Here is a 20,253-nt window from a genome sequence, read left to right as displayed (position 1 = left end):
TAGGGGGATAACTTAAAAGGAAGGTGAAGAATAAAATCGTATAACACACATTTGAAAACTTAATTTTATTTTTACCATTAAACTATCTTGTGTCCTAAAAAATTAAGTTTGGCTTTAAAAAACGTTGCAAACAAAAAAAAAGATGCATTGCATATTTTATTCAATTGTTAGAGGTCATTTAGCTGACATTTTTATCCAAAGCAGTTTACGTTGCATTTTTAACTCATGGCTTATTACATTGTTGCCCGGGGAGAAATTAGGGGTTAAGTGTCTTGCTCAGGGACACTTTGACTTGGGACGCGGGGCAGCCAGGGCTCGAACCTCGAACCGCTAACCTGCGCCACCGTCGACACCGAATTATATTACTTGTAAGATAAACTAATCGTATTTTTATATAGAACATAATGCCACTTTTTGCTCTCCGACTCAGCCAGTCGCAATGCCCAGTGTTGTGAGTGATGCTGCTGATTTGAGACGGAGTTTATTTTACTAATGGGTTAATCTTGTCGAGAGCTTTCAAGGCAAAATACATCCTAATGACATTCTTGCCTATTTACATAACCGGCCTGCCTCTATGTTGTGTATGTAAGATGCCTCTGTTTGTTCTAACAACCATCAATTATTAGAGCTAAAGGAAGAACCTGCTGACACGGCCTTCATTCCGCCTACAGTGTTCAGGAGAAACTTTCAGAATCGACAACGTGGTTTAGAAAAAGGAACCACTACAGCGGGACAAGTTCCATAGTCTTGTTGTAATTGTATCAGTAACAGATACTCAATAAATATGACACAAATAGGATGGATAACGTAAATAAATGGGGGAAACTATATGTTTGATGTAGAATGAGCTTGTGACAGACATAGCTGAGTCAAATAAATTAATTTTGGAAGTAAATGAAAAAAGTTGCGGTGTATTACTAATTGAATTGAAGTATTTTTACTTGGGCTGCTGTAAGTACACGTTTGTTTTAATGCAATTTATACTTCTAGTACACTACTGTAATTATTTGTATTTGTAAAACAAAGATACCAAACGCTTCATGTTTCCAAATTTTCGAAAGATTTTTTTCTTTTGCTTAGGCTACTTTCAAACATTCTTAGTACCTAAAGTTTACTAGTCATAGAAATACCACGAATGCTTCACTTTGATTGTCACAGCGTTTCTACTATTGAAATAAAGATTAAAAAAAGAGCCAAACACCAAATTAAGACAATCCATAATGAAAATTAAACTAGAGTATTAGGCCCTGAATACTTCCTCTACCACAGAGTACATTCACATCACATGTGTCATACGGTACAGAACTTAAATAATATAGTACATGTACTTGGTAGCATCACACGACTGACGTCAGTATAAGTGTAGACTCGCTTGAGGTGAACGTGCTCCCTCGCGCTCGGGGTCATTTCCATGTCAGCTGCCACAACACAGCGGCTGACGAACATCCGGGTATTCTGTCGAGATGGTCATGGCGGAGGGTGCTGCAGTTCTCAGGAGGAATCGGCCTGGAACCAAGGCGAAGGTACGTTTTCACCCCCCAATGAGCACTCCGGCGTCACCTGAAACCCCCACCAGCACAACCCCGCGACGCTGCCTCGTTCCAGCCGTGTTGTTTTACTGCTCGTATGTTTGTGGACAACCGACAAAATACAGGAAGGGCCTGACCTGGAAATAGCCAGCTAGCTAACGGTTAGCTTTCGCTCCCGTCTAGTTCCTGGAGTAGCGCTAACTTAAGCGGCATTTGTGTTTTTAAGTGGTTCTCGTGGAAGTCATTGTCGCTGTATAACCACAGTCTGTTTGCTATGATGAATTTCACACGGGATCCACAGTCGATGGGGATGTATCACCTGACGTAAAGTGGTCTTTTGCGGTATGCTTTGCAGGAAGCAGTCGCACCCGGGCCGACGTTATCTAACCAGCTAACATTAGCTAGCTGGCAACATGTTCACAGCTCAGCTTTGTAGCTTTTGGAATAATGTATTTTGAGAAACTAGTGACTGTACTTTTTTTTTTTTTACACCAACATATTCTCACTGCAGAGCTTTGCTCGTTAGGTTACGTTATCTTCTTTGCCGCCTCATACGTGTGTCATACGTGTTATCGTGAATTCGGGTTGGTGCGTCAGATGACAGCTATGTCCACTGAGTCTAAAGCGATGCTCCTTCTCCTCTGTAGGACTTCTACAACTGGCAGGATGAGTCCTTTGAGGAGATGGACAGCACCCTGGCTGTCCAACAGGTGTGTTGACATGTTGTGTTGAGTGTCCCCCCCCCCCTCTTTCTCCGACGCTGGTCCATTCAAACGTATCACCATTTGATTGATCAATGATAAACATGACTAAATGCCCTGATACAATATTCAGTCTAATCAAGGGTTGGTTTAAACAATCATTAATTATATGACTGGCTATCTGAGATGACGTGTTTTCAGGTGTGTCCTAACATAATATTCATATGTACACATGATATGAGGAATGTTAGAAACCATTCCTGTCCAAACTTGCCATGAATAGATCCCGTCCTAAAGCTGTTCCTTTGTAAGCAACATTGGGCACGTCCACTTTTTCAAGAGGTCATCTTGGGTGTAGATGAGGCTTCAGTAGGTGTAGTAAATGGTAAATATTACTCTACAGCAGCTCACCAAGGACCCTGTTCAGGGGAACAAAGAGAATTTCACACCGTAACTCTAAGATGCCCTCGGACATGAGAACGGATCCAACCGTTGGTCTTATGTCAGAGGAAAGCCATGTTTCCAAGACTGTTGACTTTGCCCTCTGCCCGAACAAAAGCAAAACGATTCCATGTCTCGTTGTTGCTCTCGGGCACACTTCCATGTTTGTTTTTTGTGTTTAAAAAGGAATTTTCACGACGGCAGGCTTGTATGAGATGTTATAAATCAGAGTACGTTAACCCATTTGTTCACGTAGCCTTATAATGCTTTTGATTTGAAACTAGAACTTTTAGTTTCCCACCAGCACGCTCCGGTAGACACCGACATGGTGGAACAACCGGGGTGTAATGTTTGTATAAAGGTGAAGATCACGTTGCTGTGTGGGAGGGACGTCCTCTGATAAAATGTGTTGTTTGATGGCTCTGTTTTCAGTATATCCAGCAGAACATTCGATCAGATTGCGCCAATATCGACAAAATCCTGGAGCCTCCGGAGGGTCAGGATGAAGGGGTGTGGAAGTACGAACACCTCAGGTATGTTGAGAAAACACTTTAAAAGGCTGTCGTTCGGGGGGAGGGAGCACTGGGGCATGAAGGGTTACGATTTTTATTCTTAATAAATTTTTGCACAGTACTTGACGCAAAGGAAACAAGGTGATGACATATTGAATTTAAGACTATTCCCGACCTTCAATCCATTGTAGTGGACTGATTAAGTAATGCCAGCTCTGTTGACGGTACCGGAAATGGAAGAATTAAATAGATTATGAGTAGGAGGGTAAATACAGATGGTCCCAGCTCCTCGACTAACCAGTAACTTCTTCCCAGTCATTTTGTTAAACTTTAAAAAGCATTTTTCATTCACAAACTATATTATTTAAATTTTTCTGTCTTTTTTTTGTAGGCAGTTCTGTCTGGAGCTCAATGGCTTAGCTGTAAAACTGCAGGTAAGTGGTCCAACTCGGCACATTGAAGGATTTCTGTTACAACCAAAAGCAAACATCCGAATGTGATGCAGTTTGATGCAACGTTTTTAAACTAACACCCACATAAACCTGTTTATTTTGCGATAGAGAGCACATGAATGAGCCCTGCACACTTTAGAAATAATAGAATCGGGTGGCTGTAGTCGTGTATATATATATATATATATATATATATATATATTGTATATATTGTGGGTTCCTCCAGTCCAACGAGTACTTTAAAGGCGTGTTCATATTTCAGAGTGAGTGCCATCCAGACACCTGCACCCAGATGACCGCCACAGAGCAGTGGATCTTTTTATGTGCTGCCCACAAGACCCCCAAAGAGGTGAGTCAAGAGTTCACTAAAAGCTCACTTGGTTGTCATTATTAGCAGTATTAGACTAGCCCCCCCCCCCCCTCCTAAACACTCACCTTTGTGTCTCTGCATCCCCAGTGCCCTGCCATTGATTACACCAGGCACACGCTGGACGGAGCTGCCTGTCTTCTCAATAGCAACAAATACTTTCCCAGCAGGTCAGTCATGTTTCTTTTTAACCCTCTGATAACAGATTTTTATTCATCACTTTGGGGGAAACGCAACATCAGCAGGAAAACTAGACAGAAGGGTAAAATCGTCAGAATATTTCTGACGTAGCAGTCCCCAATTCTAGGTTTTGGAAGCAATTTGGTGACTCTTAACTCCTTTCATGGCTGATATTGTAGGACTTCACACGGCTCTTTTGTCTTTGTAGGGTGAGCATCAAGGAGTCATCGGTGGCCAAACTGGGCTCCGTTTGTCGTCGCATCTATAGGATATTCTCTCACGCCTACTTCCATCACCGCCAGATATTTGACAAGTATGAGGTGGGTGTCTCCGGAAACATCTCAAACTAACTTTATTTTGGCGGCTTGTCTAGATTAGTTTTTAGCTTGTCCTTAATTAAAGGGAATTCTACTTTCTTAATGCCCATTTGTCTCTGTGTACAGAACGAAACATTCCTGTGTCACCGGTTCACGCGCTTCGTAATGAAATACAACCTGATGTCCAAGGACAACCTGATCGTTCCCATTCTGGAGGAGGAGGTGCAGAACACCTCGTCGGCTGGGGAGAGCGAGGCCTAAACATACCAGCTGCTGGCGCCGCGTGTACGACAGTCACACATGACAGGAGATGCATTCACACACCCTGCATACACAGTACACATCATATATAAATATACACACACTATGGTGTATTGAGGCTCATGTCTAGTAACTGTCCTTGTCCCCTGTGTCTCTCAACGGAGGTTAGGGTGTAAAGGAGAGCAGAGTTCATCCGTACCTGCAGGACAAGTTGATGTGTATTTTTCCCTTCGCTATTTACTGTTCATGCAGATGCAGCCCGTGTCTCACACTACTCCTGTAGGGGATCCCCCCCCCCCATTTGTTTTCCTTTAATCTTTTAGCAGCTGGATTTGCAAAATGTAATCATGGTGACCTGAATTAGCTGCCCCCTCCCTCTGTACATAACCCCCCCCCCCCCCCTCACCTCCATCATATTTTATGATGGTGCTTCACTTTTTTTTGTGTCTGCTTCTATTTTGCTTGCGTTGCCTTCCAGCATTTTCTTTCCTCGGGGGGGTGGGGGGGAGGGTTGTCCCATGAAGCGGATCACTAAAGCAGCCTGCTGACTTGATAATGGTATTAAAACACGATTGTAGGTGTGTGGCAGTGTACAAAGACAACCTCTAGCTTTGTAAGCGTTCCAGATCTCCTCTGGTTCTGCTTCATGGTTTGTTCCCGACCTTCCTCATGGGACTGTGCTGCCGTAAGCCGGTTCTGATGAGCAAAGGGGCGAAACCTCGGCTCGGAGCACAACCTCCCGTTTATCCTCCCGCCTCATTAAGTTATTTTGTGGGAGAAGTCTTGTCTATCCGAACCCACTTTATTTTTTAAATGGACTAAAACATTTGTTACGTCGACATTTTCATGTCTGTTAATAAAAAAAACAACAACCATATTCCAGCGTTTGTCTTGTTCCTTGTTGTTAATGCGACATGTCTAAAATAAAAGCTCAAACAGGGAAATGCTGGAATGTTAATACTGACATTTAATATACTCTGGTAAATTGAAGAAAAATACATGTGGATCAAAGTGTTTTTACATGTTATTGGAATACGTTTGATTTTAAACATGCTAAAATCCAAGATATTTACAACAGCGCTGCGTCTTTAGAAAAAAATCCATTCCATTGTAAAAAGGCCTGCAGATTTAAGTTTTACAAAACAAAAGTAGAACCACAAGTTCTAAACCATACTCCAACATTACCCACGATGCAACGGGACAGTTGCGTCACAGGTTCAGGGGCTAATGTAGCCTGTAGTCTGCAGCAGAGACTAGTTAAAGCGGTCTTGTAGACTCCTTTCTGTCCAATCAGCAGTACCATTAAAAAAAAAAACATTAAGATGTTTTCATTGACACAACTGAAGCTTTAAAACCCTCCTTGGATAAATACTGTCTGTATACAAATAAAACTCAAATATTCACATCCAGTCGGAGGAGAGGGGATGAGCTGTAACTTTAGTGGGACGTGAGGAAAAATAAAACACATGGGTGTTAAAAAAAAAATGTGAAACTGATCTAATTCAAATAGAAAGACATGCGAGCTGGATCGAAGAGTTGAATCCCTTTCCCTCATTTCACCACCGGTGTGCAGAAATCTGCGCCTGTGATTTCCCAGGACCAACAAAAAGGTGAATTTAAATGTGCTCTAAGTGTCTCCCTCATCCTCATTATGGCTATTAAAAACTTTTGAAAGTGCCGAGTTCTTCTGGATTGGAAGTCTGGAATCCAACGAGGTTTTTAATCACATGCAGGTGACCTCAGCTTTGCCCTCTTCCTGCTCAAAGCCGCCCTCCTCCAGGTGGGACAGCGCGCCGGCGTACCCCCCTCCGAACACCGGGAATCCCCCGATGCCCCCTGCGGCGGGAGACAGAGGCTCCTCCTCGTCCTGCGGAGGGACGGGGCGGCTGACCGCCCGGCTCACGGAGCGACGGGACACGTCACCGTGCACGGATGAAGCCTGCGAGGAGACAGCGGGTTAGTGCGTCGGTCTGTGACGTGACGATGCATCACCAAAATGTTTTGGTTTTTTTGACGACAATTACAGCTGTTTTAATTGTTCAAAAAATCAAAATGAGGAACATCAAAGTTTCCTTTATTCCTTCCATAAAGCTCAGAATAAGAGTACATTGACATTTCCATTTGCACATCTTTTGCGGGTGTTCCAGTTTAAAGAGGCCAACCTAAAAGGACAGCGTGCATTTTCCACTCTGTCCACCAGGGGGGGCGTAGCCCCATAAAGAGCATCAGTTCTCCTTCGATAAATGATACTGACTGAAGAAATAATTGCCTTAAACTCCAGTTTATATTGCTAAAGTCTTATTGTAAAACAATAAATACAATAGCTATTTTCCATATAGAAGCCGCCTCGACGCTCCAATGAGTTCATTATAGGGCCGAATGGTGGCTGAACTCTGCCTCTCACCTGGTTCCTCGGTTGTGCCGACGACGCCGGACCTCTGACCGGCCGCTGGAGGAACACCACCTGCTTGGTGGCCAGATTCCCATCGCTGCGCACACACACACACACACACACACACACACATTAGCCGTTGGAGCGGCGTCGCTGCGCAGTGGGCGGAGCTTTAATATCTACCTGTCGTGACGGATGATGGGGGTCGGCAGCACGCACGTCAGCAGCCACCCGAACTCGGCCAGAGTGTGAAGCAGAGGCCCGTAGTCGGTTTTCACATTTGTGCCCTGAGTGCAAACACAGTATAGACACATACATTAGGGATAAGTCAGCTGTCGAGGACAGAATACATGTAAAAACACACAAACACACACAAACACACACCTCGATGACGGTCCACTGCTCGACCACAATGGTGTCGTTGGCGGGGGGAGCGGTGCTTCTCTCCTCGTACACAAACAGTCCCTCCAGCGATCTGGGGACCGGCTCCCCTGAAACGCACAACGTCACTATTGGTTACAGACGTTGACATTGTCAAGCTTCTATTATTGTATATAAATGTATGAATAAAGCCACTTTGATGATACAAAGAGAACTCTGACCGCAGAGGAAACATCCTGAAGTGGTTTATAATGACACAGTTATTAGAAATAGGTCACTGTGTGTGTGTGTGTGTGTGTGTTATAGCCCATTTATTTCAGGCCTCGGAGGTTTACGGACGTCTGCTACTCCGGAGGAACAGGAAGTGAGGTCGCCGGGGGTCGGGAAGACGACTCCAAATATAGACGCGGCGGGAGAGAGAAGAGGAGGCGACGCAGCCAAAACAGGAAGTGGCCGAGTTCACAAGTGTGTGAATCACCGTTTTTATGAGAGTAACGGAGAAGGTAGAGATGGACGGAGAAACACCAGATGTAATAAAACAAACTTTTAATGATGCAGTCAAATCAAACTAATGTGAATCTCCACATTGATGAACTAGCACATTAAAAACGTGCATTTGTTTTTCATTTTGATACTAGAACAGCACATCTGGCTGATGATGCATTTACTTAAAACAACCGTGGAACCCTGGACTCAAACCTGCAACCTTTGTTTAGACCGCGGAGCGTCAAACCGACCTTTGGGCGTGTCCCAGTAGACGAAGGAGTCCACCAGCGACCAGCCTCGGCGGTAGTAGGCGGCGGTCAGCTCCAGCCAATCGGCCTCCAGGGAGCTGACCACCTGGCCCTTCCTGGAGACGCGCATGGAGAGCGCCCCCTGGTGGTACTGACAGGCCAGCGAGTCGAGCGGAGCGCAGCCCGGAGCCCAGGCGTGGAAGAACACCAGCAACCTCAAGTCTGGGAGGCGGACGAGGAGGATAAATACCCGCACGGTACCCGAGAACAGGATCCATTAAGGCAGTCGTCGCCCACCTGGACTGTAGGTGTTTTCCTCCGGCCGTCCGTCTCCGGGCGGCGTGCGCGGCGGCGTGCGCGGCGGGGAGCGGCAGCTCCTCTTGGGACTGTGCACGCGGCCGTTGGTGACACCGCTCACCTGCTGGAGGACCGAGCCGACGAATCGAACGCCCCCGCGGGCGCTGCTGTTCACCTGCAGGGACGGACGAGACCAAAACATCTGGCTGAGCGGCGGAGGACTGGTTTGTTCTCGACGCTCACGAGGAGGAAAATTGCGCAGACGTTGAGAAGTTAATTGAATTTATTGTTATTTTTTGTGAGAACACGTGCAATGAAATCACGGAATAAGATTTAGAAACTGAGATGATCGGACATTTACCAGCTTTACAACTGCTGTGGTTACAACCCTTTTCAAAATAAGATTCAGCTGATGTACTCTTTGGCAACACGAAATTAAAGTATTTTATCCATTCTCAAGGGATTCTAGAGAGCTAGATTACGTTTTGAGGGATTCTTTTGTGTGTGAAAAGCTCAACGTTTTGTGTATTGTTCTTATCTAAGGAGACATAACTAGAAATTATTTTAACCTCCTCCAAATTCAGATAATGTGAAAGTATATTTCTTCTCCATTTTTTTCCTGAACTGGTGAAAATTTCAAACATTTCAAAAAAAGGGAAAGTGTTCATTATTTAACTTACTTGATGCTTCTGCAATGATCCAAATTGTTCTTCCTTAACGTATTTGCAGGGTTTTAGGGATGAACGCCTGATTTCTCTATTACCCCTCTGATTTATAACAGGCCGCTGGAAACGCGGCTAAATGTCACTGACCCGGTCGATGAGGGCTCGCACCGTGTCGCCCGTCAGCGAGTCTCCAGGTAGCGGCCACTCCTCCACCTTCAGCACGGGCGCGCTGTGACACATGGACGCCATCTGCTTACTGGAAACACACACAGGCCAAAGAACCCACGAGACAGAAGGTGAGAGGAGTCAGTGGAGGAGGGGGGTGAGGGGGGCTGAGGGGGGTGAGGGCTCTGGGTTCGTGTCCATCTGGAGGGGGGGTCATAGTTCACTTGTAATCGTCACTGAGCTGCAGACACCAGCACATAAATAATTCTCCGGCTCGGCGGGAGGCGACTGTCCGAGCAATTAACACGGAGCGTAAACAAACCGCACACGACTTCAGAGAGAAGAGGAGTCGCTGCACAAAGACGCCGGGGTGGAAGAGGTGCTCTGTTGTACAGTACGAATAAAGAGAGGTCACTTACATGAGTGCTAACAGAAATTAAAGTATTGAAGTAAAAGTGCTTGTTGGGCAGAATGATCCCTTTCACACAGGAATATTTTAAATACATATATTATATGTGAATATACAATAACATTTACATTTTTCAGCTGGTGGGTGACATTTTAACTACTTTGAATGCTGTTGAATGGTTTAATACACAACAGTCATATTTTGTAGATTTATCATGCTTTGCTTAAAACTGTAGCAGAGCAAAATATTTAACTGAAATATACTAGAGAATAAGGATGTAGTAGAACATGAAAGTAAAGTTAGTAAAATAGTAAAGTAAAAATACCTAAATACCTCAAATTGAACTTAAGTACAGTAGTTGAGTAAATCCCCGTACTCTCTACTGCTGCTTAGTATTTCACTTTTGTTCAATTTTTCATTAACATTATTAATTCACCTCTTCTGGCATCTTAAGAAATAAAAATCCTCATCATAGTTACAGTCACCCCACCAATCGAAACGCAGAGAATAGAGATACTCGACTCCCATTGGCCGCTGTGGCCCCCCTGTTAGGGGGGGGTCTAGCCCAGACGAGTCACGGCAGACATAAACCCAAACAGTCTGCTCCGGGCACGCCGGGCGCACCTCGTACCGGCGCTCTGCATTATGCAGCGGACTTCATTCATCATTCATCATTTACTAGACCGCGAGGAGGCGAACGTGTGACCACAGTGGGAAGGGATGTGTGGCAGAGCGAGTGGAGTCGCATCAACACAACACGTTCAAACTCATTGATCCGGTGAATCCATAGCGAAACAGCAGCCACCAGCACCCCTCAGAAATGGGGTTCCACAGGGGTCTATGGGCGGCCCACTCCCATTCCGCCAGATGCTTCTGAAGCCAATGTTTCATATTCTCAGTGGATTTCACTGCCCTCAAAGAGGTTAAAGTATCCTACATTTAAAACTCATAAGAATTTTAGAGGTTTAGATAGTTATCAAGCGAGTACACGATCCAAAAGGATTTTTAGAAACCGAGACATTTCAGAGTCATACAAAAAACAAATGATTCAGTATTTCACTTCTTTTAAGATTCGTGAAACGCAAAATACATTGAGTATTTTAGAAAGTTTAAGGCCGTAAAATAGGATTTCAGGGTTATCTAATCAGTACTTCTACATTGTATGCCGAGTTATGAAGTGGTACATGTGTGTGTATAGACCTGTGGACTGTAACATCACTAAAGTGAGAACATCAAGGAGGGTTAGGTAGGATTCATGTACCTGGATCTGGGACGGGCCAGGATGGCTCGGTAGAGCAGGCTGAAGGGGAGCGAGCGGGTTCGACCCACAGACAGGATGATGGGGTGCAGGGCGGTCAGGACGTAGCCTTGGGTGTAGTAGGGCTGCAGCGCCTGCGGCAGCTCGGACAGCGACGCCACATATTGCACCGTGGGACGACTACCTGCAGGAACAGGGACAGCGGAATGGATTCATAAATGGTGACGCAGGGTGTGTTTTTCCATCCATTACTGAAGGGACGGGCACAAGAAGACAGGTCAAATCCTCATACTGCTGTGGCATATTTGATCTATTTTTATTCTCCATTTATTGTTTAGTCTTTTAAATGTCTAGCCTGGGTTAAGACTTCTGTATCACTGCAACAAGAAATTTGGATTAAAGCGAAACAAAGACTTGAATCCATTTATAAAATGTAAGGAAACAGTGAAGGGTGATGTATTGTTGAGATTTTAATATATGGCTTATGTACTATTATTATTACTTTGTAAAATGAATGCTGCAGGGAAGTGCACATCCCCCCCAATAGATTAGATAAACAGCTGATCGCAGGTTGTGTCCTCTGGTGTACTGGTCTCCTTCCACATGATATCCATTTCCTCCCCACTGTCAGCGGCATAACGAGAGCACGGTCAGTGGTGAGGAGCTTGTAACTCGTTGCTGTTGTTTCCTTTAAAAAAAAAAAAAAAAAGGAACCCTGGCTGGAAATCCCAGTGACCATCACCGTGCTTCCTGTGTCCACAAAGAGTGGCTGTTCACAGGGGGGGTTTGGCCATGTGCCCCACGGACACACACACACACACACACACACACACACACACAGTCCATTTAACACATTAAGTTGTATGCATGCGAGAGCATTCCTCACTACAACCCCCCCACACACATTCTCACAAACAAACCCCCAGAGATCCACAGAGATCACCGCCGCCTCTGAACGGTGCGTCTCGCTGCCTCCGCCACGAGACTAAAGACCGACCGAACCTCAAGAGGAAGCAAACGCCCGGCCTGGATTCCTGTGGCTTCAGATCCCCCAAAACACTTTAATATAGATTTAACACGGTGGGGGGGGGGAATGTTGCTGTCTTGGGGGACAAAGTTGACGCTTCCGCTAAACTCCTTTCCAGGTTGAACCGCTCCACCGGGAGGACCATGATGTCATGCACACACACACACACACACACACACACACACAGCTGCCACTCACCCCGTCAACCCACACACTAAGGCCTCTGTTTAGCGATGTGTGGGAGAAAGAATTGAGGAATAGGGGGTGTAGCGGTGGGAGCTGGCAGGATGGGTGAGGGGGCTTAAGGGCCTCGAGTGGAGTTGAGCAACAACTGGAGGGCAAAGAGAAGGGGGTCGATCCGACAGAAAGGGGAGGGAGGGAGGAAGGAGCCAGTCGGCAGTTACGAGATGGATTTCATGAGCCTGTGTGTGAATGGGAGACGAGGTGCGAAAAGGAGAAAAGCAGCCCGGCAACAAGGAGGCGAAAACGAGCAGCTCTGTGAGAACGCTTTGATGCCGACAAAGCCGACGTCAGAGCGCTCAATTAGTCGAGATCTAGTTTGTAACCCCCCCCACGACAGAGATGAACTTGTGTATCGGCCGATGCATCAGATTCACTCCATTAAAAACATGTCAGATTTGTTGCCCTTATGCAGCAAACTGTTGATACATTTTTAAATAAAGATCCCCGTTTCCCGGTCTGAAATATCGGCGCTGTAAAGTCTGGGAGAAGAATCAAAATTAAATCAGTTCAGCTGATCATCAGCATGATTTGTGTTATGGGGGGATTTAGAGATGAACCAAAGTAGACACTTGACATATTACCATATTTGTTCACACATTTGGGAGTTACAACATATATATTCATTTTTGTTTGTGTCCAACTGATTTAAATCTATTACCATCTATTTTAGCTCCTTGTTTGGTCTCCACCAACTCCTGAGAGAAAAATCTTTCTTCAGCCGTTAAATCCAATTTCTCAGGAAAAAAACAACGCTTTGAGGGCTGTGAGATTGAGATTAGGGTGGGGGGGGGGGCTGAGTGCTGATTAGAGCCGATCTGTGAAGGAATCTCAGCTCAACATTGGCCGCATTATGCCAATCAAATGGAATCAAAGATAATGGATTCCTGAGTGCAAGTTGGGCGGGTTTGTGTCGCCCTTCAAATCTCCTCTAAATGCAATAATGAAAGTAGCGGCTTTAATCTGAAATAATCCCGCGTATGCTGCAAGATTCACAGATTAGAGAGAGATTACAGAAAATTGTACCCGTCCCTGAGAATGATGGTTACAGGCAGGATTCTAAAAAAATCAACACTGAATCGATGCCTCAGTAGGTCAGACGAATCAAATCAGTCTCCAGTCTCTTGACGGATCAGTTTTCCATTAAAACGCACAGTCTCCTCAACCATCTCAGTTCGAGTTCATCCAGCCAGCGATGAATGCGAGTCGCCTTCGCTCACGTCACGTCTCCACCCACACAATCCCTCTGCAGCGTCCCGTTCGTTCATCTGGTCCTGACGCGCCTTCGCCGTGCAACTTTTCCATCATCCTCTTAACCTCGATAGTCCCCTTCAACAGGGAGCCAGCAAAAACAAAAACATGCGCTCATACAGACCTTTTACTTTAAGAAACGTCTATTTATTCCAAGGGTGTTTTTCAGCAGTTGCAGTACAAAGTGGGACATATCGAAGGAACACATCCGTTTGCTTCTAGAACACTGCAGACATGCTAGAAGCTCTGTAGGAACGGCGGTGCGTTCGATCTAAGAGGGTAAAGTCAGCATGCTAAACATTAACAATGATGCTAACCACGATAGCCATCTCACTTTAGCAGCATGCACGTACAGCAGAGGCGGACAGAACGTCACTCGTTTTTCAGATATTCAGTAAAACAAAAAAAACTGAAGTAGTGAGTAAAAACTGTTGAGGCCGCCCAGGGTGGTGCAACAGGAAAAGTGGATCACCAAAATTAAATCTTCATCCTCTGAGGACCATGAATGTCCATGTTCTTCTTTTAAGCATGAAAAATCGGGATGACTTAAAAAAAAAAAAAAAAAATGCAACCAGATTATATTGTTCATGAAACACTTCTTCTAAAATGTTGGCTGCTGCTCCTAAACAAATCGTCTCACCGGTGGGATTCATTCAATTTTCCTTTCTGCATATTTTAACTGTTCTCAAGAAGCATCATTTTAAGATGCTATTCTTCCAACTTCTTCAACCGCCCCCCCCAAAAAAAAACCCGGCAGGTTTTACCCCACCGAGCTTCAAAAAGTAAAGAACACACAAGCGGTTTGAAATGAAATAAATAATTCCTATATTCAGAGCTCTATATTCAGATTTCTGGCCCTCGCGTGCGGCCACCAGTAATGAGGTCGGGGGGGGAAATCAGGCGCTTTGATGTGCTGCCTCCGGCTCCGGGCCTCCACGTCCAGGAGGAATAACCAGGCCGAGCTGCCCTGCTACCGGGCACAACGGGGAGTGTGTGTGTGTGTGTGTGTGTGTGTGTCTGTGTGTGTGTGAGGACGCAGATGAAGAGTTGTGACAGCGGCTCCGTGTGCGTGTCCCAGAAACGCTTCATCGGTTCAAGGAGAACCCAAGGAGAAGGATGGAGCGATTCCTACGACGGCCTCCTGGCTCGCGTTAACCCACAGCGGGTTTCCTCCTTTAAATAAATGTTTTTCTCCTTTCTGGTGAGACGGGTGGTGCAGGTGGAGGAACTCGAGTAAACATAAAAAACGTTCCCGGGAAAAAAGAAAAAATGCTGCAGGAAGACGTGAGGCTCATTCGGAGCGAGTGTAAGGAAAACACACCCGGCCCCACATGCTCGGCTTCGTCTGTAATTCGGGAAGCGGCGGCTCGACGGACGATTTCCGTTAACGAAAGTTAAAATGAGGCGAGCAGCACCGCTCTTACTCGAGCAACCAGCTCAGTCTGGTAGAAGACGACATGCTACGGATTTGGGAGGCAGCGAGCCAGGAGGACCAGCTGAGCACGAGAGCATGTTGGGTTCATCGCTTCTTTCCTGGGGGAGGACATCACACACAGCTGTGTGCCGCCAATTTATAATCCTGCCGTGACTCGCGTGGGCACGTTCGGGGGGGGGGGGGTGTAAGCGACCAAGTTTAAAAGGCCAGCGGGCGCCGGTTCGATGCTTTGCAGGTGAGGAAGTCATGAATTGTCAGCACACAGCTGGAAGCGGTTGATCTCGCCAACAACATTTAGACGCTCACATTCAAACCGTGCGTCTTCCAATCTGATGACGAGGAGACGGACGTGGAAATATGGCACTTTGTCGTCTCATCTTTTGAGAAATTAAGGCCACATTTACAGAACCGAATATTTCTGCCCCTCCGTACGCACAAGGTCGTTTTCAAAAAGAGTTTCCGTTTATATGAACCCGCATAAATACGCCATCATAGAAGGATGAAGACATGCAAACCAATCAGAATGCTCAAAACCAACAACAACTACGAAAAACACGATCAACTTCCTTTTCCTTTAGGAGAGCAAATATGGCGAGGTTCATTTGTATGGACAGACAGCGACGTCGACTGGTTCGTGCAGCTTCTTCGGCAACGTGGGGCCACAAAGAGGCGGCTCGTGCGAGAGGAGGCGCGGCGTGGGTCAAAGGTGGATGCAGGCTGACGATCTGTGACCCACTCCGGCGCCGTGTGTGAACCCGGCTGAGAGCAGAAGCCGCGAATCCACCAGAGGAGCGTTCACTGAAACGAGACGCAGCGTTGAGGCAGCGGGAGGGGGACTTCACGTCGACGGGAGGCGGCGCTCCGGCCACCTCGTTGGGAGCAGCGCTTTCCCTCCACGGTTCACGATCCGTCCCGGCCTGCGGCGAACACGCTCGGGGCGCCCCAATCGGGACTTAAATCGCCATTTCCTTCCAAATGGGTCACAGTCACAACAGCCAGTCTGAGGACCAGATGAAGGGATTATCCCCGGAAAAAAAAAAGAAGAAGAGAAATGTCTCTCGCCAACCTGAGATTATCACACGTGCTCAAATTAATTCCACATCCCAGCAGGTGGGGTTTCTCTCCGCATTTTGCTCCATGCAAAGCACACGGAAAGGTGTGTGTGTGTGTGTGTGTGTGTGTGTGTGTGTGTGTGTGTGTGTGTGTGTGTGTGTCAGGGGAAGAAGGCTGCGATGGGGAAAAAAAAAACAACCTTGCGTGACCTATTTCTATACTCTGAACCGCCCTGTTGCTAGGAGAAGTTCACGGCTTGATGGCGTAAAACGTCGCGCACGGTCACTTTGAAAAGGGCTTTTAAATTGGAGCGAAAATGATTAGCAGGCGAATCAAAATGAGTTAGTAACAAAATGACGCGACGTTTCCAACTAAACGAACGCTTCAATCAGAAGGAGGAAGCGGGCGACCGTCCGGCCTTTTTAATGTGGTGAAAGGTGAAAATAGTAGAAATAGAAGTGAGTGTATTCGTTTGTTCTAGTGTGTTTAGCTTCATTATGATTTATACATTCGGGACGGTTTGGTTTATAAAATGCCAGATAACATGGGAGGGTACAATCTCCCACGTTTACATATTCAAGGTCTTATTTTAACCAAAAGCCAAAGATGTTGCACTTATAATAACATAAGAGAAAAAAAAGAGCATTAGATCTTCACACTAAGCTGATACCAGAAGATGTTTAGTGCTTTAGACTGAATTAAAAAAAGAAAATTAAAAATTTCAATGTAACTGAACAATGAGAAGAGTTGAAATCCAAAGAAATTTAACACAAATCTTAACTTTTACGAACATGACCCGAAAAAATTTGCCATCTTTTTTTTGTTTGAAATGCAACTGAAATACAGATCTGATTTGCTAAATAGTCGCAGGGTAACTTTCGTTTGGTTGTTTAATCAATTTATAATTGAATAAACTAGTTTTGTCTGACCAACAACTAAACACATGTTAAAAAATAAACTTCACGCTTCTTTAAAATCAATCATTAATGGATTAATCACACCTGTTGTTAGTTCATTTTCGGCCCACTTTTTTTAGTTCTCTCTTGGGTCTGAATATAAAAAGGGACTTTCATCATATCGATTGATTGATTGATTTGGTTGAAAACGTGGTGGCATCTTCTTACCTTCCAGGCTGAAGTCGAGCAGCACGTACTCGTACACCGTCTCCGTCTTGGTCTCCACCTGCGGTCTCTTCAGGGTGGAGTAGATCTTCCCCGGCGTGCTGTCCTCCGGGTCTTCCAGTTTGCGCAAGCCGCAGCCCATGGCCTCCGAGGCGGGAGAGCCGCTCGCCGAGCACCGGCAGGACGGAGCACCGGAGGCGGAGGCGACACCGATTCTCTCCTTGCAACACTTTAAACTTTTCTTTCTTTTTTTTTTTTTTTTTTTTGTTTGTTAACGGGACTGCTCCGTCACCTCCTCCGTCCTCCCCTGTTTTGTAATCCCTCGGGCCGCGGGTGGAGGAGACAGACGGAGTGACGGAGGAACCGCTCCGGTGACCGGAGAGAGGAGGCTCGAGTCCCGCTGATGTGGCCGCGGGTCTGGAGCGCGCGGAGGAGGAGGAGGAGGAGGAGGAGGAGCCGCTCTCCGCTCCGAGGAGGAGGAAAGTTTCCTCCGCGAGGATAATACAACTTCCGGCCAGATTTTCAAAATAAGACTAAAATAAACCTTCGTTTTATTTTTTTGAAACTTTTTTTGTGTGGGGAACATTTTACCGCATGAGGAATACTGCTAATATTTACCAAGGTGAGGTTATTGACTATTACTTGCAGTACTTTCACAACGTGGTATTAGTGCTTTTACTTATTTATAGGATCTGAATACTTGCTGGATCCCCTAAAGACTAAATATTTCTGCCCTTACCGCTGTCAGCCATCTGCCTCCTGTTCTCTTCGCTGACCTTAATTACAAGTGAGGAATTAAATCAGTGAGCGTCCATCACCACGGTAACGGCAGACTGATTGAATCCCTTTTATTTGTAGTCTTTGTAACTTAAAGCTTCTTTTTACCGCCGTTCTCATGTCGTCTAATGACCCTGTAACGACATCCGGACCATGTGGCACCAAACAGCGGGGTCGAGGCAGTGACCCCCAGCACACACACACACACACACACACACACACACACACACACACACACACTCCTTACCGCTGACCTCTGACCTCTGTCGCTCACTGATTTCCACTCGGGACCAGTTAAAGTAGGGAGTTGAAGACTAACACACCGTCCATCTGAGGTGCCTCATTAGTGATGGAGAGAAGCACGATGAAAGGTTTGTGTTACCAGCTGAAGCGGATGTGTTTACCTGCACTTTACTTCTCAATGTTTTCATCAACCGACTGTGTTTTGTTTGTTGGACACATTATAATCCGAGAGAATTAAGGGATTTTAGTCTTAAGGAGGCCAATTTATTTTTAAAGCATCTTTCAAGAGCAAAACACCATGACGTGTCTCACGGATTAAAATAAATAAGGTTAAATTACCACGATACAGGAATTTATAAGTTCATTCATACAGACTCAGGAAGAGTAGAATTGAAATAAATAAAAAAAACAGGAGCATTTCTTTTTGTTTTATAAATTACCAGAATAACCTTAATTTGGATTTTGAATTTGATGCAATAATTAGGTCACTAGTAACTTTGCAAATACCTTCATGTTTAACAAGTGGCAGAACAAAGGTCTCCTGGAGGAAGGAGCAGTTTGGCTTTGACCCAAACAGCCCCCCCAAACACCCCTTGTGACGTCACCGAGGGGCGGCGTCCTGTCGTCACGTCACACTAATGTCCTCACAGGTCTAAAACTGAAGTTGGTCCTCACAAAGACAGCTGTGGAAGTACACACACACACACACACACACACTGGAGGGGGTACTGAGTGGCGGCTGAGGCTCTGTGCCAGTAACACCAGCTGCTGGGCCTCATGCAAGAACCACTGCCAGGTGCTGCCTGTCACACACACCCACACACACACACACACACACACACTCACACACACACTCCACTTGTATCCATTTCAGCTCTCGACTAATTGCTCATCTGGTCTCATTGTTGAGGACTTTAGAAAGATAATTGTTCCTGAGCGGTTTGATTGTGTCAGAAAGCGACACAGAGCTTTGAACCACATGAGACAGGAATGAATGTAGATATTGAAACATATTAGGAGCCTAATAATGTTCATTATTATCCCATGATTAATACATTTAATATCCTGTCTGAAGTCACATCAACAGGAAGGAGGAGAGGATGCAGCTGGTGGATGAGACACATTATCAGAGGAAGAGAAGACCTACAAATATTTACTGCATATAAACCGTGCAGATCTCTTTGTTACGTCGTCCTGCCTGCTGTTCAACTCAAACATCTGCAGGGCTGTTTTTGGACTTTGAGCCAAACAGAAACTCATTCAAGTGTTTCGGACCAGACGCAAGGAAATGTACTCAGGACAATGAAAAAAAAAGAAAATCTGACATGCAGGCCACAAACACACACACACACACACACACACACACACACACACACACACACACACACACACACACACACACACACACACACACACGCGCACACACGCACTATAATAATACTGGCAAAATACCTCAGGAAACCTCTATCGTTGAGGAGCTCCACCCGTCCGAGACGCGCCGGGAAGGAAACCCGGGGCCTCCTTCTCTAAACCCAGATGTCAGAGTGGGAAGGAAGTGATCAGTTTATTCAGCAGTGCATTAACCACTGATGATGAACTCAACGTCCTCCTCTTCGCTTTTATTAATAAAGCATCGGGACGATCACAGGAGACGTGGCTCAACATGTGTGGCCCTTTCCTATTATTCATTATTACATCTAAAAAAAAGAGCATTACAGTTTATTAATATGCTGCGTTTACATATCTATGTGTGCATTACTATTCAATTTGTCAACAGATGTATGTATTTGTATTAAATTCTCAAAGTTCCGCAGTGAAAATCACCGTGTGGATTATTAAATCAATAAAGCGCCATAAACGGGACGACGGCTCACCTGTCCACGTTGATTGACGTGTTGGTGGCGCCCTCTAGTGTTGACTTGTGTTACGGCTGAATACGACCAGGTCCAATGTTCGTACTTTCTGCCCCTTCGGTACTTCAATTTGTTTTTCTAATGACACATTATGGGATTCACCTCACTTATTAGTATCTATTGCATTTATTT

General features: G+C 45.5%; 2 protein-coding genes across 2 annotated transcripts; one reads left to right on the top strand and one right to left on the bottom strand.

Moving 5' to 3' along the window:
• Positions 1-1,308: 1,308 nt before the first annotated feature.
• On the top strand, positions 1,309-5,634 carry mob4 (MOB family member 4, phocein). The gene is made up of 8 exons (XM_040201088.2): positions 1,309-1,523; positions 2,177-2,239; positions 3,104-3,204; positions 3,575-3,617; positions 3,898-3,984; positions 4,093-4,172; positions 4,391-4,502; positions 4,626-5,634. Exons 1-8 carry the CDS (start codon positions 1,464-1,466, stop codon positions 4,758-4,760), a joined length of 681 nt encoding a protein of 226 aa, XP_040057022.1. The 5' UTR covers positions 1,309-1,463; the 3' UTR covers positions 4,761-5,634.
• Positions 5,635-5,704: 70 nt separating this feature from the next.
• Positions 5,705-17,955, bottom strand: rftn2 (raftlin family member 2). Its single transcript, XM_040201086.2, has 9 exons — positions 17,192-17,955; positions 11,065-11,245; positions 9,377-9,485; positions 8,565-8,739; positions 8,271-8,489; positions 7,537-7,643; positions 7,336-7,439; positions 7,165-7,249; positions 5,705-6,699 (listed from the first exon to the last, which is right to left on the bottom strand). Exons 1-9 carry the CDS (start codon positions 17,328-17,330, stop codon positions 6,484-6,486), a joined length of 1,335 nt encoding a protein of 444 aa, XP_040057020.2. The 5' UTR covers positions 17,331-17,955; the 3' UTR covers positions 5,705-6,483.
• Positions 17,956-20,253: the final 2,298 nt, after the last annotated feature.

The sequence above is a fragment of the Gasterosteus aculeatus genome, chromosome 16 (assembly GCF_964276395.1).
Source record: "Gasterosteus aculeatus chromosome 16, fGasAcu3.hap1.1, whole genome shotgun sequence".
NCBI classification, from domain to species: Eukaryota; Metazoa; Chordata; class Actinopteri; order Perciformes; family Gasterosteidae; genus Gasterosteus; species Gasterosteus aculeatus.
This window is presented reverse-complemented; position numbering and strand designations above follow the sequence as displayed.

Excerpts from the sequence above, each read along its gene's own strand:
- rftn2 (XM_040201086.2), bottom strand. The coding sequence starts at position 17,330 with ATGGGCTGCGGCTTGCGCAAACTGGAAGACCCGGAGGACAGCACGCCG. Across the intron at positions 9,486-11,064 it reads CTGGCCCGTCCCAGATCCAG|TAAGCAGATGGCGTCCATGT; the intron begins GTACATGAATCC and ends GTGTGTTTCCAG. Across the intron at positions 6,700-7,164 it reads CGGCACAACCGAGGAACCAG|GCTTCATCCGTGCACGGTGA; the intron begins GTGAGAGGCAGA and ends GTCTCCTCGCAG.
- mob4 (XM_040201088.2), top strand. The coding sequence starts at position 1,464 with ATGGTCATGGCGGAGGGTGCTGCAGTTCTCAGGAGGAATCGGCCTGGA. Across the intron at positions 1,524-2,176 it reads GGCCTGGAACCAAGGCGAAG|GACTTCTACAACTGGCAGGA; the intron begins GTACGTTTTCAC and ends TCTCCTCTGTAG. Across the intron at positions 3,985-4,092 it reads CCCACAAGACCCCCAAAGAG|TGCCCTGCCATTGATTACAC; the intron begins GTGAGTCAAGAG and ends CTGCATCCCCAG.